This window comes from Ictidomys tridecemlineatus, chromosome 4, assembly GCF_052094955.1.
Source record: "Ictidomys tridecemlineatus isolate mIctTri1 chromosome 4, mIctTri1.hap1, whole genome shotgun sequence".
In the NCBI taxonomy this organism is placed as follows: domain Eukaryota; kingdom Metazoa; phylum Chordata; class Mammalia; order Rodentia; family Sciuridae; genus Ictidomys; species Ictidomys tridecemlineatus.
In genome coordinates this window covers 37,141,962-37,161,160 of record NC_135480.1, presented here as the reverse complement: position 1 = coordinate 37,161,160, position 19,199 = coordinate 37,141,962, and the positions used below count along the sequence as shown (strand labels likewise).

At 33.5% G+C, this 19,199-nt stretch overlaps 1 protein-coding gene across 6 annotated transcripts in view; it reads left to right on the top strand.

Annotated features, from left to right (window-relative positions):
• Positions 1 to 19,199, top strand: part of Ano3 (anoctamin 3) — a 400,060-nt gene that overhangs the window by 220,389 nt on the left and 160,472 nt on the right. For 4 of the 6 annotated variants that reach the window (XM_078046318.1, XM_078046317.1, XM_078046316.1 and 1 more), the window contains exon 4: positions 7,737 to 7,855. In XM_078046318.1, the coding sequence (XP_077902444.1) occupies positions 7,737 to 7,855 (119 nt within the window). Of the gene's footprint in view, positions 1 to 7,736; positions 7,856 to 15,694; positions 15,839 to 18,232; positions 18,321 to 19,199 lie in introns of those variants that run through there. The other 2 variants (XM_078046321.1, XM_078046320.1) reach the window with 2 other exon arrangements.

Here is a 19,199-nt window from a genome sequence, read left to right as displayed (position 1 = left end):
AAGATGCAATGAAACATATGTACTGGCATAAAATAAGACCATTTTTATTTTAAATTCTTGGTCCACAGAGGATATTAAACCATATATTTAATAAATGTCTACACTAAACCTACCTCAGTTTTTACTTGTCTGTTCATAATTTTTATCTTTTGGATCTTAATCTCCAGCCTGGTCAGTGTTTGAGTCATAGACACTATACTTATAATTCAGAATTTTCACTTTTTTCGTTCAACAAGTATATTAACATTTTTATATAACCCAGTTACTTTTTTGTTTCATTCGTGAACATTCTGTTGCTTTAAAGTTTCCAAAATCATCAACTCTACAAATTGCTGCTCAACAATCTATTTTATACAAGAGGCAGTGTTATATAGTGGCTGGGAATAGAAGACCTAGATGGGCTTTAATTCTGTTACAAGAAAAAAAATGTATGATTTAGGTAATTGCCCATTTGTTTTCACTAGTAGAAAGGAGACTAATAACACTGGATTTTAAGAATTTAATAAAATAATACACAAAGAATGGCTCCTTTTCTGTTGCTCAGACTACAAATGTTAATGTTATTGTTTATTTTCTTTTTTGCATGCCATATCCAATAGAATTCTGTTATTTCTCTCCCTCCATCCATCCTTCCATCCTTCCTTCTTTCCTTTCTCCTTCCTCCTTCTCCCCTTTTTACAATGGGAATTGAACCCAGGGATGCTTTGCCTCTGAGCTACATCTCCATTCCTTTTAATTTTCTGCTTTTTGACAGGGTCTCACTGAGTTTCTGGGCATCTTTCTAAGGTGCTGAGACTGTCCTAGAACTTGTATTCCTTCCTATTTCCCCAAATTACTGGGATTACAGGCATGTGATACCATGCTGGACCAGTTAATTTTCTTCATAATCTTAACTAGGCATAGTGATCCACACCTGTAATCCCAGTAACTTTGGAGATTGAGGCCAGCCACAGCAATTTAGCAAGACTTCTCAAAATGAAATATAAAAAGCACAGGAGATATAGCTCATGGTAATGCACCCCTGCGTTCTGTCCCAGTACCAAATCATTATTATTATCATCCTCTCATTATCATCCTCCTCCATCTGATTTAAAAAAAAAATCTTCCTGCTACCATGTTCCAAACCACATCCTCTCTCTCCAAGATTTTGAGGTATATTCTAGTCTTCTTCTGCATTAGCCTCTTCAGCCTATTCTTTTCTCAGAAACCAGAATGATTTGTTAATTCTAAGGGAGAAGATGACACTCCTCTGCTCAGATTTATTCAGCGGCACCATGTTTAACTCAGAATAAAAGACAAAATTTTTTTAGGGCCTGCAACTCCAGACCTGCCGCACTCCCTTCATTAATACTATAGCATAAAATCATTCTTCTCCTTCCCTTGCCCCTGCCTCTTCATCCACACTACTCTGGTCTGTGGACAGACAAGGACTGCATGGCCCACCTGAGGGTCCTTCACTGGCAGCACCCTCTGCCTACAGTGTTCAGCCGGGGGTTTACTACCTCCTTGGCATCTTTGCTACATTGTTGGTCACCTCAGGGAGGCAATCCTGACCACTGTTTTAAAACAGCAAGGTTATTCCCTACCCTCACACATTTTTTTTTTTTTGCTTTTTCCCTGCCCACCTCTATCTTTCTTCATTGATCACATCACTGTCTAATATATAAGTGTGATGTTTGTTCTTTTTTGGCTCTATTACTCTCAAGTTCATGGGCAAATTTGTTCATTGTGTTTTTCATTGTTTCCCAACTAGAAGAGCCCCTAATGCAGAGTGGAACTCATTGCATGTATTTAATGAATGAAGGGCATCTGTCAGGTAGTAACCATACACTATCATCAGCTATCCACTTAGATATTCACATAGTTATAAGAAGTGAAGTGGTATAGTGTGAGAAAAAAGCAAGTGTTTTTTGGGCTGGGGTTGTAGCTCAGTGGTGGAGCACTTGCCTAGCATGTGTTAGGCACTGGGTTTTATTCTCAGCACCACATATAAATACATAAAAGTCCTTTGACAACTAATTTTTTTTTAAAAAAGCAAACATTTTGCAAGAAAATAGAAATTCTCTTAAGGATATATATATATATATATATATATATATATATATATATATATATATATATATTATTTATTCAGGAAAAGTGTTTGCAGAGTCTCTGAGAACATAGGCTTCTGGTTTCTGAGTTGAGACATTTTACACACATGGTAAAAGACAGCATTACTACTCATATGACAATGGCAGGAGTTTGCAGTGAATATTTTTTTTAAAAGAGAGAGAAGAGAGAGAGAGAAAGAATTTTTTAATATTTATTTTTCTGTTTATGGTGGACACAACATCTTTACTTTATTTTTAATGTGGTGCTGAGGATCAAACCCAGCGCCCTGCGCATGCCAAGTGAGTGTGTTAACACTTGAACCACATCCCCAGCCCTGCAGTGAATATTGAAGAGAACTTTTGTGTAATTTCAGGAAAAATGGCAAGAAGAAAGATAATCATAACTACATATCGATGAAAGAATTTTATTGGTTTTTCCAATTTTTAAAATTTTTTGAATGATACATGAAAATATAAGAATTATACAAACTGATGGGATACCATGTAATGTTTACATTGTATAAAGTTTAAATCAGAATAATTTATCTCCTTTAACATTTATCACTTTTTGTGCTGTGAAATTTCGAAATTCTCTCTTCTAGGTTACTACAATGCACAGCCCATTGTTTTTATCTGCAGTCACAGGAGCACACCAGAATCTTTGGCTCCTGTTTAACTTGAGTACTCATTGACAAAGCTTTCCCTACCACTGCCCCATTCTTCCCAGACTCTGGTAACCACCATCTTACTCTCAACTTCAAGGAAATTTTGAATTGTGTCATTTCAATTCAATTTTCTAAAATAATAAGGATATTTTTTCTTTTTTCCTCCTCCTCATCTTCTTTCTCTTTCTTCTTCTACTGAATGTGCCTTCTAAGGACCATGCAATTAAAATTATGTGATAGAGATAGACCCTAGACCCTGAAATAATTGCTTAATTTCAGACATTTCAGACATATTCAAAGGAACCAAAAAAGTAGGAAGGAAGAAAGAATAGATAAGAAACCAAGGAAGAATGAAATAATTAATTAAAAGAATCAAGAAGAGGAAAGCAAAAGGAAAATTATTATGATGAGATTCAGAAGGGAGCATGAGGAGATCTAGTTGGGGCTGTGGGCAGTGGGATAGCAGAAGAAGATCTGAGGAGGAAATACCACCTTCATGTCTGTCCTAGAACTTGTATTCCTTCCTATTTCCCCAAATTGCTGGGATTACAGGCATGTGATAATATGCTGGACCTGATAATTTTCTTCATAGTAGATGGTATTTGCTGATTCTTTCAAAACTGAATGACCCTTCCTTTAGCAAGATGATGGAAGGATATTTCTGTGCAGGAATATTTATAAAAATGAAAGAGAAAAACAGGAGAAAACTTAAGCCAAACTAACAACAAAAAAATATTGCCTAAAATTTTTCGATGGAATCAGGTTATATGAGTGAAAATAAGAAATGGGAAATGAAAGGTATTTATTAATGTAAGTTATCATATTATCATTGTAAACATGAAATTAGTAGTTAAATAATTTTTAAGGTTTAAAAGACCTTTGAAGGCCTTCTTAAATAACCTGTTTACAGATGAAGAAAAGGAAATTACATGGGTGGGAAGTGACAAATTTAGGATGAGAAATAGCACCTCGGAACACACAGGCCAGCGCACCTCCCCAGTAGCAAATGCCGTTTATCTATTGCTGTTTAAAAACTCCCTGGTTTCTTGCTTGCTCTCTGCTATAAAAGGAAAGAAAGGTCAGGATCAGGGAGAGGGGAAGGGAAAGGAAACACAACAGCAATACTAAGCATCTGTGCCTTACCAACTGGAAAGTTGAGGATGGTAGAATTTTGGTATCTTCTCTAGTAGATTAACCCCCAATTGCAGTTTTATTTTTGCTTATGTTTCAGTTCAAGAAAAATCTAGATATTGTACTTTTTTATTTTTTTCTCTCTCTCTTTGTTTTTGTTTTAAGATAACTTTACTGAGACATAATTTACACACCAACCAATTCATCCATTTAAAATGTACAGTTCAATATCTTTTTGTAATATCGTAGTTGTGTAGCCATCATCCAAATCAATTATAGTACATTTTCATTACTTCAAAATGAAATAGACCTATACTCCTAAATTGTAACCTGCTAAAGCCCCTAGAAACCAAACTGAGGGTCATCACTACTTTACTCTTTGTATCTATGAGGCAGTGTTATGTTAGATCAATTCTTACATGTTGTCTGATTGTGAAGAGACCAATTCTAAATGGAAATTTTTCACAAAAGTCACGTGTCAATTTTAAAAAATAGACTTCATAACTAGAGTTCATAACTAGGGATTTGGAATCATAAACTTCATGTTTAATGTTGAAAAGATCATCATAAAAGCACACCCTGATGTATATTCCTAATTGTTTATTTTCACTGTGAGTTTTGGAATAATTGTGTGATTCTGCTTTTTAGTGTGGACATGCACCAGTATCAACAGTCACCCTATTATATTGATAATCTATTGCTGTGTAACTTGTTTGCATACATATAACAGTTTAAAACAACAAATTTGTTATTTAGTATATATGTAGGTAAGGAGTCTGAGCACAGCTTAAATCTGCAAGGGCTGCAATTAAGATGACAGTCACGGTTGAGATCTGCTCTGAGGTCCTCTTCCAGGCTCAAATGGCTCAAATTGCCAGAAACATAGCTATAGGACTAAAAATGGTAGCTTACTTCTTTACAGCAGCAATAGAGAGCATTTCTAATTTCCATCTATGAATTTTAAAGCCTGTTCTAATGGCTCATCTGATTGAGTCAGACCTACCCAGAACAATATTCCTTTCACAAACTCAAAATCAGCTGATACGAGATGTTAATTACATTGAGAAATATAAATTTTCAGTTTATTGGAAAGACTATGAAACAGAGGAAGCTAATACTTATTGATTGTTATTATGTATATACACTAGGTACTTTCACATTTTTATATTTAATTTTTATAATTGCTCTACCAGCAGGATGTTAGCAACACTGTTTAACTGAAAATGAAACTATGGACCAAAAAAGTTAAGGTCATATACCTAGCAAATTTTTAAGATTCAAACTAAATATGCATGACTTCAATGCCTGACCCTGATCTTCCAACCTTACAATGCTGTCTCCAAAGAGGGAGATAAGGGCTGATCTAAGAGAAGGCATACAGCCTCTGAAGACATAGCTCTCCTGCTCTACAATTTTGCCAAACCCAGTACATCTCCATTTTGAATTTGCCTTTCTCCAGCTGTGCATTGAAATAAACTAGAAATTGTGAATTTGTTGCAGCTTTCAAGAAAACCATAAGTGAAAACATAGCCAGTATAAAGCATAGCTCTGGTCCAGAAGCCCCACTCCTTCCTCTAAGATTTCTTGTAAGAAGACTGATACGTGATCATTCGATCAAACTTGTGGAAAATCAGACTTAGGATACCCTGCCTTAGGATGGAGGGGGAATTCTGTATCTGCTGAGTGCATTTAAATTCTTTGTGTATATCTGTGTGTGTTTTGATTGGCACATTATGCATATGCATATTAGCGGGACATTCATGAATGCACATAGCATGGTTTGCTCCAATTTATTCCCCAATAGTTCCCCATTTCCTTCTCTTTCTCTCTTTCCATTTCCCTTTCTCTGCTCTTCTGATTTGCCTTCTATTTACTAACATGTATACTTCGTTCATTAGTACCTTGTAGTTATACACAAAGATAGGATTCATTGTGGCATATTCATTCATGCATAGTGTGGTTGATTTTATTCCTTCTTTCTTCAAAATTCATGAAAGTAAAAGGGTGAATAGATTGGTTACCCACTGAATAATAACAGCAGAATTTACATTACCCAACTTTGGAAAACATGGTGCTCTTCTTTTCCCCTTTCGTTCTTTATGGCAAATGTTGCCTTCTTTATTTTCTGTGTGTTGACCATTTTTCTAGCTCACCCATGTGACTCACTGCTTCACCTCTTCAGATCTAAGCTCATATATTATTACTAGTCTCTTTAATAAAATAGCATCCTCCCACTGCCTTAAACACTTGCATCCTTTCTACTTACTGTGATTTTTCTCTAATCTCTGATCACAAATCATATTTAATATTTTACTTAATTTTTTTTAAAAATTGTTCTTCTCTTACTTGAATGTTCTATTAAGTCAGGGTTTTGTTTGCTACTTTTTAAGAGTTTTGCATATCATTGATATTTAAAAAAATAATTGTTGAACAAATGAATTATTGATTACCTAAATTTAAGAGAAACATTATGCTATATTGACAAACATCAACTTAGAAGTCTTAGCCAGATGTGTTTCAGTTTTAGATACACTCTTACTATCTTAATGAATTTGTATATCATTTATGTTCTTTGTGCCTTAGTTTACTTATTAAATGTAGGTTGAATTATGCACACTTCATAAAACTGTTAATAGGAAATAATGCATGCAAAGTTTATGCTTCTTAATATGTACTTAGCAAGTATTATCAATGTTAGGTATTATTAATTGGTCTAGATGTAATCACTAAATACTTAGAACATTTTAACATAGCTGATCATTAATTGCATCCAAAGACAAGTTACGACCTACACAATCTTAGTTATACCACTGCTAATGTCAAACTATTAGCTTCACATTATTTAAAAAAGAAATTAAGTTTTTCTTACTTGTAATAATTCAATTGATTGAACTCTTGAACTCCTAGGGCCTTTTACATGCCAGACAAATGCTCTTCCATTGAGTCACAGCTCCATCCTCAACTGATTGAACTAAGAAAACCTTATATACTTGTTCATCAGGTCAAAATTAATACTTGATAGGTATCAAGAGATTCAATGAAATAATTTTATTCAAGCCATTTTGATAGATTTGAAATGGCTGAATATATAGTTATCTAAATCTTTTTTAAATTTAAAGTAATATTTGTATCACATAGAATAGGAATTTTGTGAAGTATAAAAGTTCTTGGTCATAATCATGGATCCTATGGAGATTTCCTATTCTGATATCTTGTTGTATACTCTTTCATATTGAATATAGCTTATTGATCACTCATATATAATTTATTTGTAATTAATATGATAACCTCTTATACATTTTTATTATTCCAATAGTAACTATAATTTTTTATGTCTCCTCTCCTTTTTTGGCAGCTATAGTTTCCACTTTCTAATCTCTCTTTTTTTAAAAAAGTATTTGTTGGAATAATGTTCATGGTTTTCTTCTATGGACTTCTTTATCCTTCAGCAAAATTCACATTCATAAAACTTCCCAACTTTTAAGAAAACAAATTCTTAAAATTAATGCAGTTTTACTTAAGCTTATGAGTCGATTCTGTTCTTACCAATATCTCTTCAAGTTTAGTTCAGATCATCTATCTAGTATAGTTTGAATGATTATAAATTTACTTTCAAAAAACTTAAATAGCTTTTAAATAGCACAGCTTCATTGAATTCTTACAGAGTCACTATGGAAGCATTAATAAAATTACAGGCAGACTTCCATATGATTATTCTTTTGTAAATATCAGGATGGATAATGTGAACATTATGCCTACCTAAACCTTGGGAAAACATGAAGATATTAGTATATTTATTGAGAAAAAGGAGAGGAAGTATAAACATGTAACTTTTTCTGTTTTTCAGCCCTGGGAAAAGAGAAGGATTACATGGATGAATCAGAACATGCTATCTATGATCGATCACGTCTCATTAATGACTTTGTTATCAAAGATAAACCTGAATCCAAAGCAAAATTATCTAAGGTAATGCAAACTAAACTACCAATACATCATTTTTATACTGAATTTTAAAAATCTTTGAATAATAGTTTACATAGTTGTTTTTTTTTTGCTGAAGAACACAGAGGATCACAAAAGTTAATATGTATCTTTATAAAGACTCAAACATGAATATTTATTTACAGATATCATATTCTATTTCTGTTATTAAATAATTTTATTTTATTTTATCAAAGTTTTCCATTTTCTTCTTTACACTCTATTCTTTGATATTGATTTACATGTAATAATTATACATATTTATGGGATACAATGTAATGTTTCAATACATGTATAAATTATAATGATCAAATCAGGAAAATTAGAATATCTGTATCTTTAAAGATTTATCACTTCTTTGTGCAGAGAACATGCATAATTCCTTTTGAAATATATGGCTCTTTATTGTTATTTTTTAAAAATTTTTTAGTTATACATGGACACAATATCTTTATTTTATTTATTTATTTTCATGTGGTGATGAGGATAGAACCCAGGGTCTCACAGGTGCGAGGTGAGCATCTACCGCTGAGCCACAACTCCAGCCCACGGCACTTTATTGTTAATTATGGTCACCAGACTGTGCAATAGAACACCAGAACTTAGTCCTACTATAAAACTAACATTATGTCTACCAAACATAATTTTAAAATGTTTGATCTGAAACATATAATTGTTCAGTAGTAGTCTTTTTTAAGATTTTTTTCTTCAGTTTTCATATTTGTTTTAAAATTAGTATGGTTTAATAAATTCATACATTTTAGTCAAATGGACCAAGATTTGAACTCCAGTTTCACTAATAACTAGTTGCAATAACTTGATGATATTAATTATACTCAGTAGGCCTTTTTTTCTCATCTATAAAAACTGAATCATTTCTGCTTGACAAAATTATTTGAAGAAAAATATGAGATAACTATGTGAATGTGTCTAGGGGATATTAAAGCTGCCCACAGGTCATATTTTTATAATAATTTGGAGATTGATAATACATCATTGATATTGTAGTTCATTAACAAATGCAATATTGAAGAAAAGTTCAGTTTTTACCATGCATCAAATAAAATGCTTTTATCGACACTTCAAAGCATCTGAGTATGACCATCTAGCACCAAATGTCAAATTGATGCTGCTTGTTTTTATCATTATAACTGCATCGGATTTATTTTCCCCTTTGGTGCCTTCTGAGACAAATCCAAGCTCAGGCTAAGCTCATTTATTTTATTTTTCTATTGAATAAAGTAGGGATACTTATATTAAAAAATGGGGTATTTAGTTTAAATCAAGGATTGAATTTTATTTCAATGATCATTGCACAGCTAATAATCACATTTTGACTATAATTTTATGCATGATATTTGATTTTATTTTGCTTAGATTAATTTTGCAAGTTCTTTATTAGTCACTGCCGCTGAATTTGTGAAGAAATATAGCAGAATTTTAATGTTACCTCAGAATCATGAGTGAGACCAAACATTAATAGACTCAGGGCTAATTGTTTATAACAAGGTTCTTCATTTCTGTTTCTCTGGGTTTTGTTAAAGAGGATTACAATTCCAGTGATTCTCAGATTTTCTTTGCAAGTCAGAGTTTTATCTCTCTGCATTAACTTCATATGTTCCCTGTGTCTGGTCAACATCAAGGTATCTGGAAAATCTCTTTAATTTGTGAAGAACTATTTCAATTGAACCAATAGAAAGAATTAAAAGAGAAATTGAGATCTTATCCCTTAGGGTGCTTATAATATTATTTTAAAAAGCTTTAAATAAATAGAAAATGAGCTAATTAAATATATTCTCTTATCTACCTCTTCAGAATTTATTACATTGCAAGCAGTGATATCCATCATTTTATTTCTAGTCATAGTAACCATTATCCAAATCTTTGACTAGACTTGAACCTTTATAATATTAATGTTAAAAATTATCAGTTAAACTTGCATTCATATTTTGGATTTGATAGTAAAATATCAGAATATTTTAACAGACCACAGTAGTCCAATTCAAAAAATCCTAGTGAGATGTCCTACTGAATCTGCTTGATTATCTACCCATCAACTATTCCACTTCTGCTCAAACCGGAAAAGCATCCAGAGTTACCCAGGAGACCACACTCCCAGCTTCTATCAAATTATGTCCACTTTTCTAACCATTTCAGAGGTTAGAGTGCAGCACAATTTCCATTTGAAAAAGAGTTGTACTGTAATAGAAAAAAATTGTTTGAAAGTCATTTAGCTAGAACTTGCAAAGTTTAGATACAAGGGAGGAACAAAATAATCTGCTCAGAAAATGCTTTGTGTATATTTGTCACAGGAAATCTGAAACACAAAAATGCATTGAGCTTAATTTTTATTGATTGAACTACTAGCTGGATACCATATACTTTATAAATTTGTTGGCCTTCTTTTCTTTACACCCCACATTAAAATTTTGAGTTTATGTGTGCATATATTGGGGATATATCTTTTAAGTTGGATATCATGAAATTGATGATCTTCATTACTTTGTGACCCACAAATAGCTACTTCAATAGGGTTCAAATTGACATACATATGTAAAACATATATTTATATTCATATTTATGAAGAATGGAGATATATATATACATATATGTATATATATATATATATGTGTATATATATATATATATATATTGGCACTACACAATAGTTGATGGGTAGATAATCAGATAATATATATCTGATACACACACAGAGACTATTTTGTGGTACTGGGATCTAACTTAGAGCCTTATACATGATAGGCAAACATTCTACTACTGTGGTACATCCAAAGCCCTAATTTTTTGTACATATATTGAATTGCACATCTAAAAACCTACGCTTTACAGCACCATTCATTTGTGATAATTGCACTTGTTGTGATGTTCCTTGTGCACTTTGTGCATACTAGCTGATATTTTACTTTTTCACTAAAGTTACACAGTTGTTGCAAAGGGACTATTTTAAGATATGACAAAGCAAGTTCATAAACAGTCAATGGAAGGGGGAAATAATGTGTGGTGTAAAACTATGCAGCAAGTAATAACTAGAATTGGATTATAGAAAACAAATAGGGATTTCTAACAAACTTTGTCTTCAGCTATAGCATAGGATCATAGAAAATAACTGTAGATCCTGTGAGGTAGTCTCTTATTTTGAATTTATGAGGAAGCTCAGTTAAAATTGTCAAATGTAAAATCAAACCAAGAAATCCAGAAACACATCAGACTAATTTGCTAGGTATTGGAGTGTAGATAGACTCTACATCTGTTTGAAAATTTTTTTTTGTCAATCATTGTGCAAACATTTCTTAACTGATTTTTAAGTCAGTAGTGAATTTTTATTTTTATCATGTATCCATCACTCAGTACATTTATAAACAAACAACTGTGTAGTTTTTTAGGCTAATCATAAGAACCATAAATTCTATCTTTAGAACACTGGTGTGTGTGTGTGTGTGTGTGTGTGTGTGTGTGTGTGTGTGTGTGTGTATGTTTTGAACCCAGGTCCTCCTACTTGCTAGGCAAGTGCTCCATCATTGATCTATATCCACAGCCCAAACATTTGTTTTTAAATCATAAACTTCTAATATGTATTATTTTACAGAAACTCTCATATTATAGAGATTAAAACCATTTATAATATTAGTATCTAATATTATGAAGTAAAATCAATAAAGCAATAGTATTTACTAGGAAGCTACCATGTGCAAAACTGGACAGAAGAAGACGGAAAATACTAAGGTCCAAGTATGAGGATGTAGTTTAGGAGATAGATATGTCTGTTTTTTTTTTTTTTTTGATAGCCCAAGAAGCTATCAAAATTGGAGATGGCACTACACAAGATCTGAGTCTGTATTCAGCTAGCCTCAGGGTTACTTCATGTCCTAAAGTTAGGGAAATCTTTAAAAATCATTTTTTTTCCAATAAATGCAAATAGAATTTATCATTTTAGTGTAGTCATTCCTAAGTGTCTGAGGGTGATTGGTTCCGGGATTCCTGTGGATATCAAAATCTACACATGCTCAAGTCCCTTCCATGAAGTAGAGCTATACACACATTCCCCTATACTTTACATCTAGTCATCTTTCTTGCTTACTTATGGCACCTAATACCATGCAAATACTCTGTAAATAGTAGATAATGTAGTAATCATGAGAAGAAAAAATAAAACTTAACCTGTTTGGTACAGATGCAATTTTTTAAAATATTTTCAGTGTGTGTTTGGTTTAGTCCATGTGAGTGGAACTCACAGATATGGAGCACTGACTCTATTCACTTCAGGTATAATCTTGTCAATTAAAACAGCTATTTAAGTCCAATTTTAGTCATTCATCTAGTAGCTTAAGTTGTCACAGTCTCGTAATTTCTGGAAAATTGTGTATTATCACCTTCAGAACACTAAAAGCCCTATACAAGATTTGGAAGCAAAGAATCATTTACGAAAGTGAAATTTGAGAAATGTTCACATGAAAGGTGATTGTAGAAAACTATTGTGGTCGGTCATCTCCTTCCTAACTTCCCTATCATATGGCTAGTAATGCCAGTCTTACAGAAAAGTATTTCCATTACTCACCTGTTACCTGTTGAGTAAAAGAGGAACACCATCTGCCAGTGCCACATGACACAAACTGAATAGCCCTGAGATCTAATTTTAATGAACTGCTAAAATATTCATCTCAAGATTTTCCTGGTCTATTGCCTCTGCTGTCTGATTTGATACTCAACATCCTTTCAAAGAGAAAGTCATTGTAATTTGGAAAATAGATTCATATCCCCAGACTCATTATGGGCAACATCTATAGTTGTTAATTTTGGAATCTGAAATGATAGTAGCAAGAGTAAATGATTCATTAACATCTATGATAGAAGCCATGGACTCTGCTTATTCCAACCTAGAATAACTCTAGGTGTTCTACATCAATAATGAAGAAAACCCAGCCCATCCTCTACCTCCACAAAGCTCCAGCAGCTCTCAATAGCTGTGTTTAGAACTGAACTACGGTATGAGTCCAGCAGAATTAAGACTTGAACAAATTTAATTGGGAGAATAGAATTAGATGAGTGCACTATTAGGCTTTGAGTCATTGTGACCAAAACACCTGACAAGAACAACTTAGGGAAGGAAAAGTTTAATTTGGCTCACAATGTCAGAGGTCTAAGTCCACAAGTCAGCCAGCTCCATTGCTCTGGGTCTGAGGTGAGGCAGAATATCATGGCAGAATGGTATGGTGGAGAAAAGATGCTCAGATCATGGCAGCCAGGGAGCAGAGAGGGAGAGAGGAAGGGGTTAGGGAAGAAGGTAAAGTCTACCAGGCAAGACCCCAGAGACCTGTTTCCTCCAACTAGTTCCCATCTCCCTATAGTTTATGCCTATTAAACTATATACAGTATTCCCAGGAGTATATTTAATCTACTAAAATTAATCATGATGGGGCCAGAAACCAAAAGATCCAATCATTGCTTAAAATCCCTCCCTCTGAATCTTGCTTCACTGGGGGGGGCATGCTTTCAACACATAAGCTTTTGTGCAAGGTTCCAGATCCAAAACATGACAATGAGGATTGGATTTGGGGGTGGGGTAGAGAATTATACTTTGGAAGGTGACATGCCTACTTAGAAAGTCTTCTTTTATAAGTAATACAAAGAAACATAACAAGATGACAATGATGTTTTTTTGTTTCCTATCATCTCACTGTTGTCTTGGTAATTAGACACATAGGAAGATTTCCAAATAACAAATTTATTGGTTTTTCCCTATGAATGTGTAAGAGTTCCTCATGAGAGCTTTGTCTTACATTTTTCTTGGAGAATTTTAACTCTAAAATGAGAGCTACAATAACTTGCCTGCACAAATTTTACTCATATTGGTGGAATGCGAAAGAGAATTCAATAAATTATTGTGTGGACATATCAGTTAAACAATACAAACACATGTTCTACTTGGTTCTTACATTCAATCAATTATAAATCCATATCAAGCCAGTTCTTACATTGCTGAGACATGAAGAAAGCTAGAAAGATCCAATTAGAAATTACTTGAGCATATTTAAAATTCAAATCTGCATCATTAAGCAGATCTCCAGATTGTGTATGTAGCAGAAAAAGCAACGGATTGGGAGTTTTTATATTACTAAATGTTGATAACATGAAATAATTGTGACACTTAACTTTGATCAAGGACCTCTCAAGGAATTTTGTGGGTGACTTCTGTACTTTAACAACAACTGTAAAAAGTAAAGTTTATTTTACCCCCATTTTGTAGGTCAGCACACTGAGGTTCAGATTGCTAATTTCCTGTTATCATTTAGCTGGTAGGTAGTAGGCAGGATTGTATAGAAGCCACACATTATTAAACACTGTGCTACACTGTAAGGAAGTGTGTGCAAAGGTCTCTAGAAGTCACCAGACTAGTATATTGACAATTTAGGGAGCACATTCACATGACTAGGAAATGATCATCTATACTACCAACCACAAATCTTGCATATTCTTTGATATTTTATATCTAAGATAAAATATGATAAAATGGAGCTCCTATGTTTAGATTCCAACAAATTGTATAACACCTATCCCTTCCAATCTGCTTACAGACCTTTATCTCCCATGTCCTCTTTCTGTATTCACTTTGTCATGCACAGTTCAAATTCCACCAGATGATTCAATCAAAATATGAATATTTTGAAAACTTCCTCACAATTCTTGGTGGAAAAGGAGAAGTCACCAAAATAAACATTGCTGAGTTTATTTGATAATGTCTGATAGTTGTAGGTTTTCAAATTATCATTAATTGTTTTCTTGTGGTGGTTGACTTCTTGCAGGATACAAACTTGAATTCCATATGAATGCCCCAGTCCCAGAAACCTATTGATTTTACTAATCCCTTCATACCACAGGCACTTTAAACACAGAGGTTCCATTTGTCTCCCATTTGTTTCATGAAGGTTTCAACTTATTCCATTAACTTTCCTATTTTCATGAATCTTTTGGAAAATCAATTTGTAAGCATAGTGATTAATTCAAGACCATATCAATTGACTTGTTGCTTCTTAGGTTCGGTGTCTTATAGATCCCAATTACAAGCTGCTGGTGGAGGCTTCTTGACAGCAATAAATGTAATCCTTTGTTGTATCTCATCATGTAATGTTAACCACAGGGGAGCAAAGCGTTCAACTTTATTTGTCTGTTTTAGTTTTAGACAGCAGCAAATTCTGTTGTTCTCAGAGCTCACATCATCAGCCCAGAGGCAATATAATGCAGTGTCAGATTTAACAAATGCAGGATTTTTCAGAAACAATAAAAGTTTCTATTGTACCTTTCTCCAGTGATAAGACAATGAGGCAGTTTCCTTTATATACTAGGAGGAAAAAAAAAAAGGAATGGTGAAAGGTGAAACCCACTCAGCTAACTATCAGGAAAGTATTACTTGATTTGCCAATAATAAAGTTAGTTGTGTTTGCCCGACCCCTATTACTCCAACTGAAACATACCTCCCACCATTTGTGTTAATCTGCCCTGCTCGTTCAAATACACATATGCGATAAAGTATTAAAAAATGACAGTAAAATCATCAAAATGTCACTGACATTATGACTAAATGTCACCTACATGAATCATACATAGGCGCTATTAACTGGTGACAGATGAAGGCAGTCCTCTAACCTACCCCAAAACCATCCCCTAAAAATAAAAAGCAATCCAGAAATTCTTATAAAGACATGAATTGTCTTTTTCTTTTTAAGTCATTATTCAGTCTCAGCCATTTAAAGAGTTGTCTAAAAACCCTCCAGTCAAATGCTTTGTGCAGCATTCAATATGTACGACTCTAGCTAATGGAAAAGGCAGGCGGTGGAAGGGAGAACTTTCAGTTGTCATGCTGAAGAGTGCTTTAAAGAAGATTGTCATTTGAGACTCTCTTGTCAGCAATGAAGGATTCCAAATGCCGCTGAACCCAGAATTCTGACTGTGGTACGTTTAAAAGTGCATCATTCTAGGAATACTATGTGACTTTTCTTTTTTTCTTAAACATGTATAGAGAAGCCAGTTAAGAATAATTGCTACGATACTGATTTCAAATTGTGAGTGAATATATTTCAAAATACTAGGTAAATAATTTTTTAAAAATAAGAAATAGTCTGATCTAAATGTGTTTATTTTTATTTGTCAGTGTTTTTCTTGCATGTGAAACAATTAGCCACCTCTCTGAAGTTTTGACTTTTTAAATGCATTTGATTATTGATTTCATTGAAATAGCTACAAAATCTACTCTAAAATAGTTCTTGATGCAAAATTATATAAAATGTGACTATTTACAAAATAAATATTTTCTAAATATTCAAAAATTATTAAGAAATTATTTTATATAAGAATTTTTATGAAATAATGTCTGCCAAAGTATAATTTGATAGAAAAAAATGAGTTTAAAGAAGCATATCTCAGGATTAAATGTTGAATGAAACAGGTTTGAATTTCAATGATATGTAAGCAAGGGAATGTAATGTTTTCAACCTGCTGTTTTTATTTTCTAATGATTTTAAAGGCATTTTTTTTGAAAAAAAAAATTTTTGTCCTAGTCTTTGCTTTCATTTATTTGTTTTTAAATGTTAAATGCTTCCATTTGGAGATCAGAATTTCAGTTTCTCCATTTACATTCAAGGTGAGCCCTTTTAGAAGGGATAATCATTGATATGGAAATAAGTGTTCTTTTCTTGAAGAAAAATAAGTACCTAAAAGGTTCCTTAAATACTATTTAACATGTAAAAGACAGTGGGCAGGAAAAGTATACTCAAATATATTCTCTGTAAATTGCTTATAAAGAAGGAAACATTTAAAATTTACCTATTAAATTTTTTTAAAAAATGTTCATTTCATTAAAAACCCTGCAGAATACCTTATTCCCAACTCCATCATAGGCTATTCTATTTAAAAAATGATTAGCGTTGGATCTTTATTAGATAAACCAGAGAATCTATGATTTTCATTAAATAAAACTGGATGGGAAAAAATTACATGCTCTAGGAAATAGCACTTAACATAATGCCTATTACATTATGGAAATTCAATCAGTATTGTCCTTCTTTCTTTTCTTTAGTTCCCCTTTTACATTTCACACTGAGTATTTAGACTTGCTTCGCAATTTTTATTCTTTTCATTTATGCATGTCTTATTACATGGAGTTCAGAGTCTTGTTCTATATAAACAGATAACTTGGGTGGTTTGACATCCAATCTGATTTATTTTCCCTTCTTTTTGGTATCACATGATATTTTGTTGCTCAGTGAATCAACTCTATTTCATAAGATACTTCAAATGTGAAAAACTAAAAATTCTCATCTAAATACACGACCTAAGATCACTATTGAAAAATTCACCTCAAAGGTAAAATGTTGGATAAATTATCTGGGTCAATTCATTGCTTGAACCATCTTGAGAAAAATAAAAATGCAGTTTTTCTATACAGATACTTAATTTTAACTTAATTAATAATCACCTATCAATATAAAAAGTAGCTTCATATTTGAGGACTCCTCAAAATAAGTATATGCTGCATAATTAAATTTTATATGGTTATAAATATGTATGCTTCACAATCATAAAAGCAACCTTATAAGTAGAATTGTCACTTATTGTTATGTTAGGTTAAAATGTATTTTTTTGTGTGACATTTTTTCCTCAATAAAATGAGAGGTTAAATTCAGTGGCATTTGAAGTTCATATCTCATATTCTAAGAAATTTTGGGTCTTCCCAAATTTTCCCTAATGAGGCAAAATATGTTTGTATGTTTTCTAAACCAATACCTTATAAAAATGGTTGTCAAACTAGTGAATGTAAAAAATTCCTTGTAAGACTACTTAAAAATAGAAGACTGGGCTCTCTACCCGTGGGGCTTCTACTCACAATACTTTCAATAGAGGCCTGCAAATTTGCATTTTTAACAAGTGACCATTGACCCTGAGGCATCCATCATCACATGTACCCTATCTGAGAACCACTGCCTAAACTTCCCTTTAATAGCTCCTGTGTTTTGAGAGCCAGCTAAGTGCCCAGCTCTATATAAGTCAGAGAATACATTCATGAAAAAAACCAGGTAAAATCCCTATTGTTGTAAAGTTTGTAGTTTGGTGGAGGAGTCAGAAAATAAATAGGTAAGCCAAAGCAAAGTGTCTGTTTACAACTTGTAGGAAGTAGGTACAGGGTAGTGGAAGAGTGTTACCCAAATGATCAGGGAGGCAGCCTCAGAAGGTATGTAGGTGTTCAGGGCAGGAACTGAAAAGTAAGCCAGTAGAGGGCAGAGTGAGAGAAAGGCATTCAAGGAAGAAGAGAGGCCTCTGTGAGGGCCTGGGGATGGGTACCCAGAGCTTATGTGTTTAAGAAACTGATATGTGGCCTGTGTGGCAGGAACAGAGAGACTGAGCACCAGGACGGCCCAGGATGAGAGAAGAGAGAGAGGTAAGCAGGCAAGCACAGTGTTGCAGAGGTCCATGAAGGGGAGCTAGGGTGGTGTTCTAAGTCGACAGGTTTTTAAAAGATTTCTGTGTGCATGGTGTTGCTCTGTCTCCAAAGGTGGAGAACAGTCGTGGAGGTGAGATGGCCTTAAGCCGTTCATTTGGAAAGCCAGGGTGGGTTGGTCAAGAGTGGCTGCAGTTGATGTGTATCCAGCAATCAGTTTCCAACATTAATATGTGGAAACCACTTAGATATCTAAACACACAGACGGCAGTTACTCAAAGTCACATTGAGATTGCTTACTTGATGATATGCAAACAGGTCAAAGCAGTGAAAAAGCAAGTTGGAAAGCAAAATTAAAAGTAAGTGTTTGTGCATGTATGTGTGTGAGTGAGATCAGTGACAGCCGTGAGAATACAGGTGATTTTAAAATTCCCTTTATTTTTGATTTCTGCAGTTAGAAAAATTGCATGTTATTATAAAATCTATAAATTCAACTCTATCATTGACTTTGAGAAAGTAATCACAAGTTGAATTATTAATTGATTTGTGTGTGTGTGTGTGTGTGTGTGTGTGTGTCTTTGCCTGTACATGTACGCTTAAGCCAGGTACTACATAGTGTGGATACAAAATGAGTAAAACTTGGTTCCTGTTCTCAAAAAGTTTGCACTTTAGTGGAGGCAACAATAAAAGGGACTCTTGAGGAATGGTGCTTAAATGTTAGTGTAGATGAGCATTCTTTTTGTGATTTGACATTTCTTCAAGGTATGAGCTACTCCTATTACAACCAGCACCCAATGGGTCTTGAGTACTCTTACCCTTCCTATGCCCAGGTGACTTTGCATGTTCAGTACCTCTGCCTGGGAATGTCCGCACTCAGTG